This window comes from Diadema antillarum, unplaced genomic scaffold (genome assembly GCF_040938485.1).
Source record: "Diadema antillarum isolate AM-2024a unplaced genomic scaffold, OU_Dant_1.0 seq00000946_RagTag, whole genome shotgun sequence".
Lineage (NCBI taxonomy): Eukaryota > Metazoa > Echinodermata > Echinoidea > Diadematoida > Diadematidae > Diadema > Diadema antillarum.
Genome location: NW_027271795.1, coordinates 1,702,882 through 1,724,491, shown reverse-complemented (window position 1 = coordinate 1,724,491; position 21,610 = coordinate 1,702,882). Strand labels below are relative to the sequence as shown.

Here is a 21,610-nt window from a genome sequence, read left to right as displayed (position 1 = left end):
ATAAGGAACCTGGGTCATATGGTCAGAGACAAAGCACATAACGAATCTCATTTCACTAACTATAAGATGCATTCTTCTGCAAGTTTATCTAGTATCAAGTTTACTTGATACTAGATAGGATCACAGTGTCAATGAATTCACATACTACATAAAGCTAGGTATCACTGACAATCAGCGGACATAATATCCTCTGCGATAGGTTAATTATTAATCTGCTTGAGATAATAATGCAGCGTCCATCCATTTAAAATCATGAATGAAGGACGAAAGTTTACCACTGGTTGCATTCCGTGCGTTGTGTGCCAATGCACAGCACCCTACTGTTTGTCTCTTCTCAATCTAGCCCGACCAGATGCTGTGCGAAGCACAGCGTCAGACAGACCGGGCCTCGCCATCAAAGTGGGGAACCACAACACAACTACAAAACTTACAACAATTTATACATTACTTACATGTACAGACATTTGTACGTTACTCACGTAAAGTGCATGCTTATATCATTGAAGGTACATAAGCCCATCATAGAAAGCCCTCACGATAAGTCCATTTAACAAAAAAATGGCACTTTCTAGCGCAATCCCCGACCATCGGGCTTCATCGTTGCAGAATTCAAAATGGCGTGTTGACCACTCAGCAAATGCAAATTATGCATGCGTGGCGGGAAGTGCAGTGATCTACTGCGTGCGTGCGCTCTTTGGTAGCAGCACGGTCGACAGCGTGAACTTTAAAAGTGCATTCAGATCGCGAGAACTCCCGATCATCAGATGTACCGTTCGCACATGCTGCATTAGACAGAAAGATCCGTCTGTCCGGAGGAGTCGTTTATTTTTTTAACATTATCGCTCTCCTCCGTAGACAGACGGAAGTTGATAGTACACATCGCTGTGTGGATGGTCTTAACCACTGTCTCTATGGAAAATTGGGTGAGGTACCTCACCCTTCTCGATTGCGTCTAATTCACGGCCCTAGGTCGGCAAATTTAAGCTTGTATATCAAAATCAACATTTCAAAAATGCGCTACACTCACCAGATTAATGAATAATCCAACATTTTGGTAGAATTTTCAACGTAAAACACCGATCAACCAGCCCGTCGCGTCGTCACGTTCAAACTGCAGCAACATATGAATCCCTTAGCCAATCGCATGCGAGGTAGTTTCTACGTGTTTTTTTAATTAAAACATGTACCTCTCATGTGATTGGCTAACAGATTCAAAATGGCGACTTACGGCTAGCGAACGGCGATGTTGCGATATGGATAAAATTTCTGCGTTATAACCTAGTTACTGTGAGTATTTCAATTGCACAATGTGAGAAATTTACCCCAAATATTGCTGCATAATGTGTCATGTCCTGTCAAACTTGGTTTGAATGTAAAAAAGCTGTCTGAAATTTGGTTTATCGTAACGTTTGATCTGTGCGCGACCGCTGGCAGCGCATCCACACAGGAGCCAGGATCATTGACTTCGGTCTGTATACGGAGGGGATCCATGAAGCCAGATGCAGTCTCCGCGGAACATTTCCCCGACGACCAGATACAGACCGATCATTCGGTCAAATGCTGCATATACTCTTCATTTTCGGTAAGTTGTGAAATGTGTACCTGGTATGTCAATATTGATAGCATAGATATGACAGTCTCACTAATGAAGATCTACATTACTCATTAGATGATCAATGAGTTACGTTTGAGCGCTTGAGGTGACAAAAAATGATCTCAAGTATCAAAACTCAAAGCCATCGCAAAGCCATCGCTGAGCTCTCTTTGTGTTGTGGGTCGTGCCGGTACAGCCCTATCACTATTTTACAGCGACTGGGCTGTGTATAGACTAGTTATTCTCAATCACGCTTGCGCCTCAGTCATACATAGCACAGAGCAGGGAAGGGCATTAACTGCGACCAGCCCCAACGTGCAGCGTTGGGGCTACGCCGTTTTCGCATTCAGATCGAGGAGTTGTACAAAACGGTGCCGTTTCGGCGCTATATTTCCTTAGTTTTTCAACAAAAACTACTAGGAATACTTACATGGGTCGATTAATCCTAAATGATTAATTTCGGTGACTGTTTGATGCATTTCATTGCTTATGATGCAGAAAATGTTGTCTTAAAGGCGAATATCTTCAGCTCACCGATGCTCACTAAAACTCACAATCACTTGCACATGCGCACAGCATGCATGCAGTGCAGTGCATTGACAGCTGTATTGCTGGCTACATGATGCATATTCATTTCACCTTGTAAGCACCGTGCGATGGTGCATCATTCATATCCTTGAGTGTCCATAACGTTGACATCATTGTTTACGCATGCGTAGATATGTACTAATGGATATAGCAGCAAGTCTCTCCACTGTTGCACTAGGGCAGGCCGCTTATTACTCCTAAAAAATGTGGAAATTTTGCAGAACCTAGATAAATGGGTGAGAAGAACCAAGTCGAAAAGGTAACGTATATTTCATTTTTTATTGTCACAGTGTTTATGATAGAAATTTAGCCGTGCTTTATTTGTGAAGTCGCCGTGAATGTGGCAATGCAATGGAGTTATTCGTGATTTTTGCTCCCGCTCAGCTGCGCAGCTGCGAGGTAGCCGCCAGGACCGCGCCGCAAGGCGCGGTCTCTGGGGCTAGGAGTAGGAAGGGCGTTAGAATTAGAGCAACCGTAAAGTGCACAATTGCCTTATAGTGCATAGTGAATTTATTTTTCGGGGAAATTACAGAATACCGGTTTTGCGCCATATAAATTAGCATATTGGTGCGTATAAGAGCCGCCGGAGGCGGGGCCTCCGGCCCCGCCTCCGGCGGCTCTCCCTTAGAGATGAATTTCAGCCCGAAGGGCTGAAATTCATCTTTCCCGTCGTCTGGGGCCCCCAAAAAGCCCGGGAACGGAACGGCCGTCAAAAAGTAGGTTGACCACACAATTTTTATGAAAATTGAGTGGTTTCAGAGGAAAACTGCTCTAAATCAAGATAACTCGAGTAAATCGTCGATAAAGAAAATCGAGCCGATTTTGACGGAACTACTTTAAACTTGATGACGTCATCACAGCTGACATCCTCCTTCCTTCATCATTCTCTTTTCGACACAAGTCATTCACGATCAATCGCTCTATAGACACTAGTTTGGCAAGGCAGCACGTATACGCGTATTGTCAAGAGACATGTGCGCACTCAATTGCTATACGTATTGTACACTGTACTAGTAAACATGCGCGCGTTCTGCAGACTCAATACGCGCTACCACTGCACACGTACGCATCATAAGCTGTTGTGTGTAGGTACTGTTGTTGTACGACTGCATAGAGTCAACATGGTGGGCTGTCAAGAGCACCCACACAGTGCGTAAGCTCTACTGTAAGCTAGCACCAGCAATTAGATAAGTGATTGTTTTCTAGTCTCACCTAAATTGCTATCGATTTCTAAGATATGGACTATCCTCGACTCCTGAAAACGTGAGTATACATCGTAAATTCGGGTAAATTTTAACGGCTAGTCTAGACTAGCATCGTCAGGATCTAGAACTACATTATTCGGGGGACACCCCCGAAACCCCCGAGAACAACGTAAGATACCACACTTCTCACCGCACAGATCAAAGAAAACACACGTAAACAAATGCAATCGTCGACAGCCGAATCACGAACCGTATCGCAGATCGGATTAATATTTCAGATAGTTGCTATCGGCAAGCGTAATTACGCTCTTTTCAGAGCGATTTGCGCTCTCCGTGATTGGCTGCCGGTATTCTGTAATTTACCCTATTTTTCCATAGTGTCTATATCGGTTATTGTGTATTTTAAAAGTGAACCATAGACGTCTAGTAAATTTTATAACCTACAATAACTACATGCATATGCATCCAACATTATATTACATTTCTGGGACTATCATGATTTAAATGTCAGTGTAGACAGCTGGTGATTAGCTGCACACTAACGTTAGTCAGTGCAAGCGGTTCGGTTCGTAGTAGCTGCCAGAGAAATATGACATTGAATATGAAATGCCTCAAGTTAACCTGACATTACTATCATATCGGCGTAAACTTACGTTTCCCAGAACAAACACCTTGGCTTCTTGACAGGACGGAACTCAGATGCGTCTTTTTCCTTCCATCCGTGCATGTGTTACGTACGGGCTACACTTACCGGTGCGCATACAAAATGCACCGAATTGCCGAAATGCAGTGCCAGTGGTGCAAGATTTACGTGTTTGCTAGACTCTTTTTAGTTGTTTTTCGAAAGAATCAATGAGGTATACCAGCCGTAATGTTACCACCTCCATAGGGAAATAATATCACCCTTCTGCTAAGTCTATCAGTCTCGGCGTTGCAACTCTTACGCAATACAGTACATGTAGGTAGGTTGTTGTAAACCCTCGTCAATTGAATGTGTGATCAAGGTTGGGGAATGGGAGATAGACAAAATATTGAAGGTAAGCCCTCCAATCTGTGATATTACATATCACTAATGAACGCGATCCCCAATTACTACTGATTAATAGGTAAGCTTCTGTTGTCGTCCGCCTATATGACGTATTTATGATTGTCATCGCCGTGATCATGGCATGATTTTGCACAATTTACAAAATAAATATTGACCATAAAATCAGCTGTGGATTTGCAGCACAGTCGGTGAGCTAGAGCTAACGCTAGGCGCCCACTGCACAGCGAACTGTGAGTGTTGTGCCGCATTGAATGTAGAGAGATATTGTAAGCGTGCCTGACAACTAGCGAACAAGTTTTAGTAGTGTTACTAATTGTAATTAAACAAAAGACATTTCTTGGTAAGCCCAGCTATTGCATTTTAAGAAATGTTATGGTTAATAGCCCCGAGCAAAGACAATGCGAGGATTTTGTTTTTGTAGTTTGCACTGTTTTGTACTTGTTATGTGTCACTGCTGATCTCATTTTATCGGCTGAAATTATTCAAGCACTTGTCAGTTTTTCAAAGGATGCACAAAAGAATTCTGTGTAGACCTAGATGTGGTCTATATGTTAATGGTGTTGTGCCTTCTTGGCTGTGATGTTGATGTTTGATGCTGCCATCTTTCTGAGCAATCTTAAAACATTCATTTAAACACTAATATAAAGTCAGTTTTGCATGTTTATTCATGATGATGATATAAAACAAAAGTCAGTTCTGTCCAGAAATAGTATTAGTAGGAAAAGGAACCACAGTGGAATATACCCCATCCATTTACATGATAGTGCCATGACACACACCCCATACTAAATCTATAGACTTATGTTTTTAGAGAAAAATGTATGCCATCAACTCATTTATACATTTCTGTAGCAGCACTCTACAAATATTTGCTCCTCATAATTTTTATCGAATGCACAGTTATAGATCAAAGGGAAATCATGACTTTGTTCTTTCACACAGTGGCAGCTCATAGTCCAAATTTAGAAGAATGATGATGATCTGTGTCTCATTCATAACACTCTGGTTTCCAGGTGGATCAAGATCAGATTAGAGAGCCTTCAATAAATTCAGCTACAGGACCAAACCAAGATGGATCCCACGGTCAGGGACGCCACGTCTCCCAGAGAGCAAATCCTCAGCCAGCTCCAGAGTGGTGCTGCTCAGGGCGACAGTGCCAAGGTCGCCCGCATGCTCAAGGCTTTGAAGACTGGTCTCGATGAGCGCAACGAGCAGGGCTGGACGGCCATGATGCTCGCATCCCGCAATGGCCATGCCGAGGTGGTCAAGCTCCTGTTAGACTGTGGGTGAGTGAATGGTCAGGTGGTGCAAACGGGAAAGGTGGTATCTTTTTCTATTTTTGTTTGTTTGTTTGTTTTGTTCATTTATCTTGCTGCGCACTGACCACAGTGAAGTTTTTTCATACTATAAAGGACATACCGGTACAGCCAAAGGACTTTTGGAGAGCAAATGGAATCAATGCAAATGAGAATTTGACTACTGTGTAAATTTTATATACACTCATAAGATTGAAATTATTTTTGGTATAGGAAATGGTTTTAGCATCTGCCCTTTTGACATCACATCCCTGATCTCAAATGATCATATGCTGTAATCTCTCCAGCCAAGTATTATGTTGCTCCATTTTGATGTGTTTGCATCATTTGTGTGCATGAATTTCTTAATGTATGCAGGTGCGATCCACTTCTCCGCAACAAATCAGGGCAAAACTCTCTGGACATTGCTGAGTTCTGGGACCACTCTTCAGTGGTCAGTCTCTTGCGGAGTGATCCACAGGCCAAGAAGGCTGCTGAGAAGGATGTGGTCAACTTCTTTGGTGTCAATCCTCTGGATCGGCAGAGCCACCGACGTACTGACCGACAGTGGCTGGACGACGCCATGAGAGATCCCACCACCACCTATGTGCTCTACCGAGACCTGAACCCTTACGTCACCCCTTCAGAGAGCAGTGATGGATCGTTCCAGTATGCCCTTGCTGCATACACATATGGGGAGATCTCCTTCGCTTTGAATGAGGCGGAATCTTCCACTGTCTTTTTAGGTGTGGGACCAGTGCACCAGAGTCTGAAGGCCTCTCCAAAGCAGGAGCAAAATGGAGGAGAGCGCCTTCAGGAAGGAGCGTGGTTTGCCCTGGATGTGACGAGTATACCGGATGAGAAGATGCAGGAAGTGAAGCCAGAGGCTGAGGCCTTATCTAGGAGGAACAGATTGGCGCTCATGACGTTAAGAGAGGAAGATGCTGGTATCATCGCTCAGGGGAGGTCCATGCTGGCCTGGCACGACCGTTACAAGTTCTGCCCAACATGCGGAGCCAAGACAACGATGGCAGATGCAGGATACAAGAGGATATGCACCATAGAGGGTGAACTATTATTCATATTAATGCTATTTTGAATAGACATGCATTGAGGTGATCTGTAATTGAAGAATATTAACTGATAGAGAGATATACATAAGACATATTTGAATTACCAAAGAATGTAAATGGATTTAAGAATTTATTCAAGAATGTTTAAAGTAGTGAATGGCCAATGAATTTGCATCATGTTTAGATTATCAGATGCTGAAAATTTTGAATTCTTTCACTTCCATGCCTGAAACTTTAAAGTAAAAAAAAGAAGAAAACAAGCCCTGCAGAAGTGAATTGTATTGGTGCTGAACTCAATCATCTATTTCGTCGCTGGGGCGATAAGACCTCGTATCTACAAAATGTCAAATGTTCAGGAGAGCCAAAAAACATGGCGGCCAAAGCACTGTGGCGAATGGGATAGCCTTTCCTTCGACATGCCGTGGTGGCTTCATTTTTGGAGTAAGACAGTTGGGATTTGGACAGGACATCACTTAACCCATTATTTGACCATTAATCCAAAAAACTCATTTTCACCAGAATTGCAGATACAAGGTCTTATCACCCCAGCGACGATTTATTAATTGCAAAACATCCACAAACTTCTTGCCTCATACAGTATTCGAGATAGCACAGTATCGTGTGTTGATTTGCTGACATTTTCTGAAATCCCCAGGGTGTCGAAGCCTCAAAGGAGTACATAACACTTGCCACCCACGACTGGATCCTGTGGCGATCATGCTTGTAGTGTCCGAAGATGGCAAGAGTGTTCTCCTTGGCAGAAAGAAGGGCTTTCCTGGAAAGATGTATTCATGTCTTGCTGGTTTCATGGAACCAGGTACAATTTGTGAAATTCTTAGCTGTGTGTTGTCCATTCCTCATGTAACTCTCTATTTATAGGTACATGTAAATGTATTTTTGTCTCTGTACAGTAATATCCATTTCAAGGTTTTATGACATACAAATGCACATTGATTTATGTCGATTCATGATACCCTCAACATCATTTTGTGGTGAAATGAATATCTAGAAACTTTCCATATATTACAATAATTTTTCTTGTATTTTTCTTCAGATTACTTGGATACATCCACAAAAAAATCTTCCAAACCAAGATTCTGGTTGCGATCTGTCAATCATTGCTAAAGTACTGATATGTTTAACGAAAGACACTGGAATGCACCTTCCCCTCAACTCAGCATAACTTGCATGTTTCTGTGATATTAATGTAACTAACACAAGACATGGTGAGGGAACATGCAAGTTATGCTCGGTCTCGGGGAGGGTGCATTTAAAAATATATGGATTGTTTCTAGATATTCGTTTCACTGCAAAAGTAATGTTGATGGTAGCATTTGTATGTCGTAAAACCTTTAACAGTCTCCACTGGAAAGACGGAAAGGATAGTTACATTGATGTCATGAATCCTCATACTATGTGTACATTATAGCAAACTACAAAGGAAGCACCTCTGTGTTGATGCTCTGCTTAGCAGCATAAAGAGATTATCATGTAGTTTTTGTCATGGTAGAACCAAAAGCTGTGAAATGATGTTGGCATTGTTGCAGAACAAGGAGTTAGTGACCTCCAGCTTTCCGCTGTTGTTATTTATGGCAGTCATTTAGGGGAGGGTAGGGGTCCTTTTAGTCCTCATAGTGTCTGAAATATTCTGTATGGCCCAATGCACACTGCGACCTGATCCTGCGAGCTGGTACGAGTTGAAAGTGAACTTGAGCTCACACCAGCTCTCCAGCAAGCTGCTGCGATCTCATTGCAGACGCGACCTCTTCAATGCCCACTGTGCGACATCTTTGCAAGCTCCCTAGTAAAAGCCTTTTGATCCATCCCCACGCATGCATGCACGGATGAGGAATAAGCAAATTTCATATTCTTTCGCACGCCGAGCTTGTGTCCAAGGAGGGGCGCAGTAGGCATACTTGTGTGGATGTGCATAGAGGAAATGGTCAGGCATGCTTTATTTCATTTGTTTGCTTGTTTGTGTAACATTTATCATCAGCATTTTTTTTTCTTTTTTTTGAGGGTTTCAGCACTGCAGGTCAACCAATAATTAGTGGTCCTACCATGCAGGTCCAGCTTGGAGGACCCTTCGGCCCACTTCTCCTTACTGGGCTTATTGTGGTATCTGAATGCCACCACATTGTAGAGTAAGTCTTTAATTGGTCCCTGTATCACTGCTCGATTAGTTCTTCTTGCTCAGGATCTGGCCTGAATGGGGCTTTAAATGGAATGCACAGTGTCATCTTATGTTAGAATATGTTACTTTTAAAGGGGAATTACAGTGCAGCTGAGAGTTAAAGGTACAGTTTACCATTGGGAGCAGTGATTTAAAAAGTGTTCGAGATATCACATTTGATGCATATGTGTAGATCAGTTGTATCATAAAACATCCTACCTTGTAAGAATTTTGCAATAAAGCCTAAAATATAAGGAGGTATCACTATTTTTCTCACTAAACCATAACTGTAGACGGTTTAGTCTAGAAACATTTTCATTGTAATTATTGTTCACATTTTGTATACCGGTATTAAACAATACTTAACATTAATTGTATTGATTCAAATTTCTACATTGGTTGTTTCTATCCCTATTTTTTTTTTAGAACTATTTTGAATTTTTCGAAATGAAAAAAAAAAATCTGAATATTTCTATTTTTTAAAACTATTTTGAAGCACTATTGCTGGATTTTTGTTTCAACTGCAAATGGTAAATTATGCTTTTAATCAGAAAGGAAGGAATATTTTTCTAGCAAAAACTATTAAAATTGGAAAAAGATTAGATGAAAATAAAGAAGTTATGGCATTTTGAAGCTTCATTAATTTTTTCTAGAAACAGTTCTTGAACAATTAATACAAAAAACCAAATAGTGAAGTCTTGATTGCATTTCTTTTGTTTTTTTACAATTTGCCATATACGTTGCACATAGATTTTTTACATTTCCAGCTTATAATTGAAGCACAATTTTGCCTGGGTCTCAAATCCTGATAACATGTCTATCTGATCATTATTCAAGTTATCTAACCAGGATAACGTCATATTTTACTCTTTGATAACAGAAACATTGAATGTTTGTCATTACTTTTGTACTCTAGCAATGAAAAATTGAGAAGTGATGACATCATCAACTCATTTGCATATAGATATCAACTGTACGAGAACAGTTCTGCAGAAATTAGTGACACTTCACAATGTCATGATTTCACTGTTCTTTTTATTTTTATCAAATTTTCACTTTTATATAGGCATACTTGTAAGATTTTAGTCTTTGTTATGAAACTAACTTAGATAACTGAACTTGAATTTGTCTTTAAAACTTAACTTTCCCATGAATTCTCTTGAGATTTGTATCCTTTTGGAAGGACGAGCAGATATTTTTGAATGCTTGCGAGCTTGCCCAGCTTGGGAGGTGCTGCGAGCTGCTGTGAGCTTGGGTTGTCCACTGTTCGACTTGCTTGCGAGTTGGTGCGAGCTAACCGCAGGTCACAAGATTTTCTGTCCAAAACCTTGCGTGCTCAAGCTAGCTGGTGCCAGCTTTGATCGCCACTGTGCGACCTCACCGCAGCATGCAGGAGCTTGCTCCAGCTTGCACCAGCTCGCAAGCTCAGGTCATACAGTGGGCATTGGGCCTTATGGTAACATTGTACTACATTGTATTAGCTCGCCTTTGCAATTTTTCATGATCTCCAACTAAGACTTGTATATTACTGTTCTTTAACCCGTTGGGTATGAATCCCGAGTATAGTCGGTCAGGTGTCTATGGGAAATGCACGTTGTAGCAAAATTAGCCTGTCCTCAATGGATTAAACTCTACAACATGATGTATATATTTCATTATGGTGTGATATTGCTGCATCATTTTCGCCTTATTCATAGTTGTACATGTATGTCTTTCCTCCATCGTCTGATATTGTACTTTCTCCTCAATTCATGTTCCCATTCACATTTCCACCCGGGCTGGTATCCAGGAGAGACGATCGAGGATGCGGTGAGACGGGAGGTGAAGGAGGAGAGCGGGATCATTGTGGGCAAGGTCCAGTACCACTCCTCCCAGCCGTGGCCGATGCCCTCCCAGATCATGATCGGATGCATCGCCCAGGCGGTGTCCTCAAAGATCACTGTGGATATGGAGGAACTGGAAGATGCGCGGTGGTTCACGCGTCACGAAGTCATCGAGATGCTGGGAGCGACCTCGAATCTGGGAGCAGGGTCAGGGATGTTCATTCCCCCCAGTAACGCCATTGCCCACCAGCTGATCAAATACTGGGCGAGAATGGCTCCCAGTCTATAGATTTATTGCATTATCATCTTTGCTGAGATGAAGTGTGATAGAAATTAGATTTCGACAAAATATCTTTAATCATTCCTTGGCTGAGCCACTTTTCATACTAAATTATATACGTCAATTCTTTGAAATTTGTATAATTTGTACAGCAAGTATTATCATGAGATTGATATTTTAAAGATGCCATTTGTCAGTCTTGTCACTCCGGAAGCAGTAAGCCAGCCTCTTGATAATGAATGTATACAGCCATGTAATGAAACCAGAAACTGTAGTTATTCCCTTTCTTGCTCTGCTCTCCACAAGATTGAATGAGAGGAGGGGTGAGGAGGGGGAAGGGGGAGGGGGAACAGGGAGGGGTTGACTCTGGACTTCCCAATATATGGTTTTAAAGGATTTACAACCAGGTATAAATGTTATATTTATCACACTTGCACAAACACATGGTGTAGGTTGCGCCTCATCACACATGAAGCCGATAGGTAACACTCACTATGCAGTGTATGTAAGTGTCATGTATGAAGGAATTTACACAATACAGTATGTGGTATGAGGATGTGACTGTTTTTTGTTTTTTTTACTATGATCTACAGATGCTTCCACTTTCATATGGAAGGTAGTAAGAGACAGAAATCTTGTCACTGAAAGCAAGTTAATTATTTCCTCCCCCCTTCTCACTCTATGCAGGATTTTTGCTCATACCGACCCACAAAAATTAAGTAAACAATCATTCTGTGTAATCTGGTGATTTTATTGGTTGATTACGAATACACATGCCCACTTGTTTATGAATTTAGCATTGTACTTTGTATTCAACACAAGCATGGCTTAATGTGTCTTGACCATCTGCAGTTCTACATATATGTACTTTTAACCCACTGAAGACAAGTCCCGAGTATACTCGGGCAGGTGTCTGTGGGAAATGCATGTTGTAGGAAAATCAGCCCATCCTCAATGGGTTAAGAGGCAACCTACTGGCGACTATGTTATTGAGATTTCATTATAACATGAATATTCTTGGTATATGTATACCGCGATTATGTTGTCAGAGCATGGTTCACCTGCTGTACTTCATTCAAATTTTTTTTCATCCTGCATAACAATTAAAATCATGCATGAGATTAATTAAGAATTAGTCACAAGTGTCGCTGCGGGGATCGAGAAGTACACATGACTTTCGTGCAAAGTATTTGTGAACATTGATTGTTGTTTTGTTGCACATGTTGCGTGGTTAGAAATGAAGGTGCTAGTTAGCAGATGTTTATAGCTTCACTGTACAAGTCAGATTTTACCATCACCAGTTCTCTCTGTGATCTTATCTTGTGAGTTCTTTCCTCTCCTGAAAAAAAAAAGAAAATGGACACATTGTCATCATCTGTCAGAAACATCCCAGTTCTTTGCAGAAGATGGCATCAACAGAATTTTCTTACGAGCTCTTTTTAAACTATGCTGATTGATATGTAAGTTTGTTCTTACACTGTCTCAGCGTTTTGTGTGTATCAAATTGATTTTTATGTCTACAAAGTGACTTTAACAGAATAGGAATTTTGTTTACAGACTTTGATGACTCTGATGTATAATGAATCTACCTCACAATTTACTCCCTGAATGAATTTCACTCAAAGATGAAGTGAGTACTATGATAATAGCATATCTCTATCATGATAAATATCCTTCAAGTGGTATTTTGAATAGTGTTTTTTTTATAAATCTCTGACACTGAGTAATATGTGTACCTTCTTTTTACTCAGCTTTTAATCTTTGCCACAACTCAAAGGTGTGATTGGCTAATCTTGCCATGATTTCTGATGTGTAGGGAGATATGATCTCTTTAAGTATCACATGTGAGTCATGCACATGCAGCATTGTGATTACCTGGTTTTCACAGTGAAATGCCACCGATTAAAATAATTCATCTGGTGAAATATGTCCTTTCTTGACTGAGAGCAGGGCTGAGCTTTAATTTTGTTCTGGACTCAAGATTTGACTTAAAATATGGTGTAACAGAACGTGCATCAACTGGATTAACTTTTCCATTTGAAACTTGAAGACATGTTTAGCTCTGTATTGACATTCTTACTTTTATTCTATTTGATTTTTTTTTTTTTTTTTGGGGGGGGGATGAGTGGTGAGCATGTTTTCTGTGTGAAAGGCCTTATTACTCTTCTAAGACAATTCCATGGGCCAATGGTGATTTAATTATGTCATCTCTATTGATATTTTTAGCAAAGCTTGTATTCAATGCTTTTAGCAAGTATGCCATTCATTTTTTTTTAATCATTATTATTATTATTTTTTTTTTTGGGGGGGGGGAGTGAGTGATGAAAGCATGTTTTCTGTGGGAAAGGCCTTATTACTCTTCTAAGACAATTCCATGGGCCAATGGTGATTGAATTATGTCATCTCTAGTAATATTTTTAGCAAAGCTTGTATTTCAATGTTTTTAGCTAGTTTAGCATTCATTTTTTATTTTTTTATTTATTTTTTATTAATTTTTTTTTTTTTTTTTTTGGGGGGGGATGCTGAACATGAGAACTATTTTTTTTTTATCCAAACAGGATAAACAAGTCATGAACTTTACATACATACTTGTATTTAGAATCATTACAGAACAATGTTACATTTGAGAATCATAGGTTGGAATTCTTGATGGTACGTGATGGTGTAATTTAGTCTGTGGATTATGCAAATTGGACTGCAAAATGTGCATGATATATCACATATGCAAAAAGACATCCAAATGTGAAAGCTTGTTAAAGATTCACTTATTTTACACTGGTGACAGTCCATGGAATAAACTTTGAATGAATGTGGGCCATATAGAATGACCCTTTTTGCCTTTCTGATACATTGTATATACATATGCCTTATTACAATGTAATATCATTGGTATTGATTAAAGCTTTATTATGTATAATTTATTTCAAACATATTTGTACATTAATGAATTGTGAATATTTTTGAATGATGTCGACTAAATTGATATTGCAAAATAAACAGATGAATTGTGAAAATTCATTAGAAATATTGCTGAAAGTGATTGGTACTTCTGGGTTAATTAACTTTATTTCTGCTCAGCGACTAATACTCTGTTGGATTCACATAAATGAGATAAGGAGATTAGGTGATGATGTCATTCCATCACATCTTCAATTTACCTTCACATGAATTTTCTTTGATTTCATTTGAAAATTTAAAAAAGTTATGGTATCCATCACACCAATTTTTGCATTTATCCTAGAGCTGTATTCTTCACAGATTTGTCATTAGTCAAGGACGAGGGGTTTAAGATTATCAAAAGGTAAGCACAAGTCGTTAGGAACATGTATTATTGTGACACCACCTCATTCAGTCTCAGTATTGATTGTGCCCAAAATCACTTTTTTTTTTTTGGGGGGGGGGGGGGGGTCTGATAATACTAACGTTAGTGAAATTATAACATGTTATTTAACTGCTTCCATTTTTAATTGTTTTTTTTTTTGTCAACAGATTGCACAACACGTACTACTGACACTGCCCTGATATTTTGAAATCAACTAAAATGTTTTCCTATTGAGTCCAACCAGTGTGTTTAATATCTAACATTAGCTCTTTGTACAGTAGCTCACCTTTAAATATACATATCGAGACTCAAAAATGACTTGTGTGAGATGTTCCTTATGCACATAATTATGCACTTGATTATGGAATGATATGATATGCTTGTCAGCTCGCTTATAACGGTGTACCATCAATACTGAAGAAGACCTGCTTTTATCATGGGGTTTCGGTGTCTGGTTGCAAATGAAATGGAGGAAATTTTGTTATTATTGCCTTCCTTCGACGACTTTTGTGAGATGTTCCTTATGCACATAATTATGCACTTGATTATGGAATGATATGATATGCTTGTCAGCTCGCTTATAACGGTGTACCATCAATACTGAAGAAGACCTGCTTTTATCATGGGGTTTCGGTGTCTGGTTGCAAATGAAATGGAGGAAATTTTGTTATTATTGCCTTCCTTCGACGGAGACCGGAGAAGACAAGTTGCCAAATGAAGACAGACACGAAGTAATTGCCCCCGGGGATACCGCGCTGTTTTGATATTTGAGACGCCCTGCACGATCGAAAATACCTGCTCGCTGCTGTTTCTTCGGAAAAGGTCAACAAGGCATTTTGTGGGCGCCGATTTCTCCGCAATCACAGGTGCTTGTCGACTGGACTCACGCACGACGTACGAGCCTGCGTGTTTGGCGAGAGTTTACCGCAATCGCTGTGCGTCTTGTCGACCTTGAACGCTCGGTAAATCTGTTGCTTTTGATTTACGTTTTGCCGAAGAAGTCACATGCCGTGGGCAGATAGTAATATTGTGCTTCCAGATTTTCCTAAGTTTGTTTGGGACAACTGCAAGCCCAACAATGACTTCCAGTTCATACCTCATTGAAATACACTCCTACTACCTGAAATACTTAGAACAGGTGCCCTTTATTGTTCTATAGATATTCGCCTATGTATACCTTTTTGAACTGACAAGCCAATAATAATGTTTGTAGAGTATACCTACAGCAGACTTGGCTTATTTGCAAACTTCATACATGTACCAGTTTGAAATTGTGTTTCTTTGCAAAGTTCATATGGCAAATACATCAAAATAGGTTGTTCTGATGTGAAAACGGGTACATGTATTTTTTTTTCAATGGTCTTTTTTTTTTTCATTTCGTTCAACACATAACTATTGTACCAATCATAAACATTCACTTGAATGTGCATATTAAAAATAAGCAATTGACACTTTCAGTACAACCATTAATCGTTTGAAAACAAATTCACATCCTAGGCATACCAATTGATGCAGGAAATATTTTTAAAGAATGAAATAGTCAACAAAATATGTGGATCCGCCACTGGTATATAAAACGTCGTATGGGCGGCACGACGCTGGCCCTTTTCCATTCCCACGAGTTTTGTATACCAGTAAGGTGGATGGTAACTATAACGATGGTAGTGATAATATCGATGATAGTGTCAGTAGCACCAACCCCAAGGCACCAGCAGTGATTGCAAACAAATTGTAACTATATAGTGACTGTTTGCATTCAGTAATCATGAAGTGATTCACTAATTTCAAAATCGTTTACTCATTCCACCATCCAATTTCCCCCGAAGACTGAAATTTGTTCCGTCCTCATTCGTTATTGCAATGCTGGGTAAGTCCCATGATAATCGTGAAATTGCCTAGCAAAGATTTTGTGATGAAACAAATATGATGAATTTTGAAGAAAGTCTGCAATCCCTTGTCATTTTAATTCCCTTTTCTGTTCCTGTCCAACATGAATTGAAGATTTCTGAACCCACAGCACGTTTAAATTGATAATCTTTGTGATGGAACAAAATAAATCATGATGAATATTGCGTACCAGGGAGGTCTGTAACACCTTGTCTTTTAATTTCCCTTTCCATTTTTTACGAATTTGAATTGATGATTTACTGGTTAACCCACAACAAGTTTAAAATGATAATTCAATAGAAAGTAATAAAAACATACAAGTAATGACGATAAGAATGATGATGACGATGATAATCATACTAGTGATATTAATGACAATGACTAGAACAAGAAAAAGGAGGAGGGGTGAGGCGGAAGAGAAGAAGTCTTTCCAAAGTATTGTCCTTGCCAGCTTACATAAATCGTGAATAATATATTTCAATAACAGTCTGGAAGGAAACGGAGATACATGAACAAGGCTATATCTCATATATCGGAAATGGTTGCCTGCTTGTGGCATATCTCAACCTGTAATAATGACTGTTTTTGTTTTTTCTGAGATATATGTATGTATATAATATATATATATATATATATATATATATATATATATATATATATATATAGCAATAATAATGTCACAACAGTGGAATGCATTAAATGCCAATCTTGAATTTAATGAATAATCCGAATTTTCGAGGATCCTTCCTCTTCATCAGGGATGACAGTGCGAATTTTCACAGTGATATTTTCACAGTGATATCACTGTGAAAATTCGCACTGTCATCCCTGATGAAGAGGAAGGATCCTCGAAAATTCGGATTATCCATCAAAATCAAGATTGGCATTTAATGCATTCCACTGTTGTGACACTATTATTGCTATTTCTAGTACTGCCAATACGTGGAGCAACTATATATATATATATATATATATATATATATACGTGTGTGTGTTTGTGTGTATCCTCACGGACGCCAAATTTTTCTCGGATTGATCAGAAAAAAAGGAAGACTATCTTGAAAAGACAAAAAAAAAGAAGAAACAGATAAGTAATCATTAAAAAGTTAAATCTCGAATCCAAATGAAATGTATAGACCAATGACAATAGTGAATATCCGATGTGTCCTGAAGATAATAAGTTTCACGGAAGGCACGTGTGGTAACACGGGAACAGTGTGACCATAATTATGCACTGACGGCTTAATAACATCTTCGCTTCAAAGAAAAGAATATGAATAATGAGGTCTGTAGGGGCCAGTCGTCACCTCACTGACTCCTAATTTAGTTCAGACCCATGCGTATTCCTTTTTTTTTTTTTTTGTCTTCTTCAAGCTGACTTTTGTCCCGCTGATTTGTCATTGGTAAAAAATGTAAACATCATGAAATTGACAAATTAGAATACAAACGCAGATTGCATTAAAGTGAGTTTGCCCGCTGCCTTTTTGTTTTTTGTTTTTAATGAATTTTGTATTTCTCAATCGTAAAAAAAAAAAAATCATGCAAAATTCGACACATAAATTCAGGTAAAAAGCTTGCTGCCTATATAAGGATTTCTTTGGAATGTTTTTTGCGTTTTGTTTTCCTCACCAACGTATCAATGTGTGTTGCATTGTTCACCATTCTTTCTTCAAAACATTTCTCTTCTCCTAACTGTGATTGTTATAGTGATAATAATGATGATAGTAATTATTATACCATCATCATTATAATCGTCATCCTCGTCATTATTTTCTTTATACCGTAATCATCAATATATTATTCCTTCCCTGTCCGTGTCCTTGTCCGTTTACTGTCCTATTATCCCCGTCCTCTTTCTTCAGTCTTCTAGCTAACAATCTATTCTTATCTTGTCATCTTTGATTCACTTTTGTTCTGTTTTATTTTTTGTTCTTAATGCATTGATTTTTTTTATCATGCCCATGGAGAAAAGACCATGATTTGTAATCGAGTCCACCATAATTATTATAATGCAGCGGTCACGTATAGCACTGAGCATGCTAAGTGGATACTGCTGGGCCAGGTAGTTGATCGTGTGTTACGTTAGCATTCCCGCCACATGTTTTAGAAGTCGATGCGTTCTACATCCTCATTTTCATACATTTGTGTTTCCTTTCTCTATGTTACTATTAGAAGCTAGTTACAGATAACTTTCGCAAAGGCCTGGTGCACTGTAGCATGCTATAAACTATAATATCATAATCATTCAATAACGACTGCACGAGATAAATAATTGAGCTACTATATTCCCGTCAACATCTTGTCTTTGTATAAACTCCAACAGGAAATCTGAGTGTGATCTTTATTGATGACTTAGGGCGGAATGGTTGTGCCATAATTACTGCCATCTTATCCTCAGTTTTCCTGAATGAGGACTCTTTAATGTTTCTCCTTTTACGACACGTCACTTCTTCCTCCACCAAGGATAAGTTGTTCAGATTTTGCCTAAACCTTCGCATGAAAGAGTGATAAGATCGTGGTGGTTTAGAATTACACTTGTCTGGAGCTCGTGATTGTGGTTGAGTGAAGGAGTTTCTTAATTTGAAAAAAAAAAAACGACAACAACCTATGCAGTACATCGTAAAGCCTTTTATGCAATGAGTAATGTTTAATGCTATATACGTTATGCAAAGTTCTTTGCGTGTGTGTGTATGCGTAAGTATATGGCCATGGTATTGCACAGTATATATGTCTTTTTATTTTATTTTGTCTCTTTTCCTAATGAAGATGACAAGTGCAATACAGATGAATATTCTTATCAAGCACAGATACAATATACAAAACCGTCAATGACACTATATTTTGAAAGTTATATACATGAATATGCAGTACATGTACATCTATATGTACGATTCTATATTAATTACCGCGGACAATTACCCGAGACCTTTCCCCTAGCCCAAACCCAAATTCTAATCCCAAATCTAACCCAAACCCTACTCTGAACTTTTAGCCAGGGGTAAGTGTGCGTTATTGTGTTGTATGAGAAATCATGATAACGTTTTGATGTGAGAAGGAAATATGTTGTAAAGCTGTAGATGTTGATATTGTGTAGCGCAGAACAAAATGAATGGGAGAGCATTTACCCGTCACTATCCCGCCATCACAATCATTGACCCCCCAGTGCCTTCTCATTGACGGCAAGGGGAAATGGCAAGAACGACTCTTCATCAATCATCCCTTTTCTCGAAGGCAGACAAGTCGTGGAAAAGAGAGCCACTTCTTTACCTCGTGGTATGTGACAACACCGCGTCCCCCGCCCTATGTATATATATCATCCTTTTCTCTCTCTCCTCATCCGCCTTCTATCTCCCCCCCCCCCTTCGTATTCTGTCCTCTCACATTCGACTTTCTCTCTTTCCAGTCTCCGTTGTTTTGCGACAAGATCAGTGTCTTCTGCGCAGCTGACGAAATCCATTGGTGGTTTTCAAGTTGTCGACGACTAAGCACGAAAAGTTGGCGGGCTTTATGCTCTTTCTGAGGATTACCTAGCGCGGTATAGTGAAAATTAAATCCTGTCAGCAATCGTGCGAGAGGAGAGGGAGAACATGGCCTGTAGTTTGTCAGGAAGACAATCAGTGTAGGAGAAACAAGTGGTGTATGCTATAATTCCTCGGCTTCCCTCATATAGGATGGCGACGCCCTGCGTTTCAGCCCATAACTTGGCAGTGGTTTCAACTCGACAGGATGAGCACATCTAGGTTAGATGTGAATGCCTCGTTGGTATACCTTCGTTGTACTGGCATTCTGAAATTCGCATAGTCTCCGCCGATTCCCAGAAATGGTAAGTTACTTAGCTCCTTACGCAAATCTAATCGCGTGCTATATGTGTAGATATAAGATAACTGGGCTGAGAAAGAGAAATCGTCAAATCCCCTTCTGCTCATTCAGAATACAGTACATCCTGATATCTGCGAGTCTCTGCTGTACAGAATGGCTTCGAGAGACACCCGAAAATGATCTTTTCCCATTTTAGTGGTTATGCGACAAACATCCGTATTCTATACAGTTGATCATATCATCGTTCATTATTCTGCGGAGACATGGCATATACAAAGTAAGTTCACGTTTGTGCATTGTGAAAATACATTTACTGCTTTATTTTTTTCCGCACGGACAAGAAAATTATCAGTGATAACATTCACGTGTCGTGTTTACTCTCTAACATCGGCCATTTTACAGAAACTTGGAGGCAGTTTTCCAATTATTTTGAAGAGTGCTTCCCTGTAATTTTTGTGAGTTCCATGCCATTTGTCATTTGACTTGCCTATCGACCGACGGACTGAATTCATAACAATTTAATTCCATTTATTTTCTTCTTTTTCTGTCAATGCATTTGATTCGGTTGTATACAATTATTCATTATCACTTATCAATCGGGTTGAACATGCCGTCCCATTCTCATGTTACGTGTGGTGATAATGCCAAAAAAAAAAAGACCTCCTATATTCACTGTTGGACGCAACGTCGTGATAGAAATCATATGCGTCATACAGATTATGAGACTTCGTCTTATCAAAAAATCAACCGGTGTTGCCCTTTGATTGCTGATAAAGAAAGTACGTTTTCCGCAGGTCTATAACTCTTGAAATGACTGTTCTAGCTCGTGCAGTATATGCACCTGTCTTGTAATTTCCTGAAGACCCATCGTTGCGACATGGATGTTATAGCCTTGCCGAAGGCAGCGCGTGTTTCGCCCATCTGCACCTGTGTAATGATGTTTCTCGCTCATGAAATATTAGCCCGTCATCATAGTTTCTCAAGTCACGAGTCACGATGGTAATAATGTCATAAATATCACCCTTCATACTGAGGCAACATTTTCCCGTGCTCAAGACAGATAGAGAGAAAAACAGAAAGAGAGAGAGATGGTAATTAGAATGTCCTGCAGCTTTTCAGCATGCTGATGTCGTTTTCCCTGGAAAGCATATATATATATATATATATATATATATATATATGTATATATTATATTTATATTATATATGTATATATTATATATGTATATATATATATATATGTAAGATATATATATGATATATATATATATATATATATATATATATATATATTATTATTATTATTTTTTAATCATAAGATGATGCCAAAGATCACATACTGTGACGAAGCGTTTTGAGGCCAGCTGGGAAAACAAGAAAACAACTACTGCCGAAAGTTAACTGAGTTTATATTTTCAGTCCAAAAGCGCATGGCAAACTTAAAGCGAAATAGCCCCGCTCTATGATAAGACTTACTTTGATGAGAATAATAAACGAATCCAAA

At 39.2% G+C, this 21,610-nt stretch overlaps 1 protein-coding gene across 1 annotated transcript; it reads left to right on the top strand.

Moving 5' to 3' along the window:
- Window positions 1-4,290: 4,290 nt before the first annotated feature.
- Window positions 4,291-11,336, top strand: LOC139741721 (NAD-capped RNA hydrolase NUDT12-like). Its single transcript, XM_071652307.1, has 5 exons — window positions 4,291-4,424; window positions 5,449-5,721; window positions 6,109-6,797; window positions 7,459-7,620; window positions 10,766-11,336. The coding sequence occupies exons 2-5, from the start codon at window positions 5,507-5,509 to the stop codon at window positions 11,086-11,088; spliced, it is 1,389 nt and encodes a 462-aa protein (XP_071508408.1). The 5' UTR covers window positions 4,291-4,424; window positions 5,449-5,506; the 3' UTR covers window positions 11,089-11,336.
- The last annotated feature ends 10,274 nt before the right edge of the window (window positions 11,337-21,610 follow it).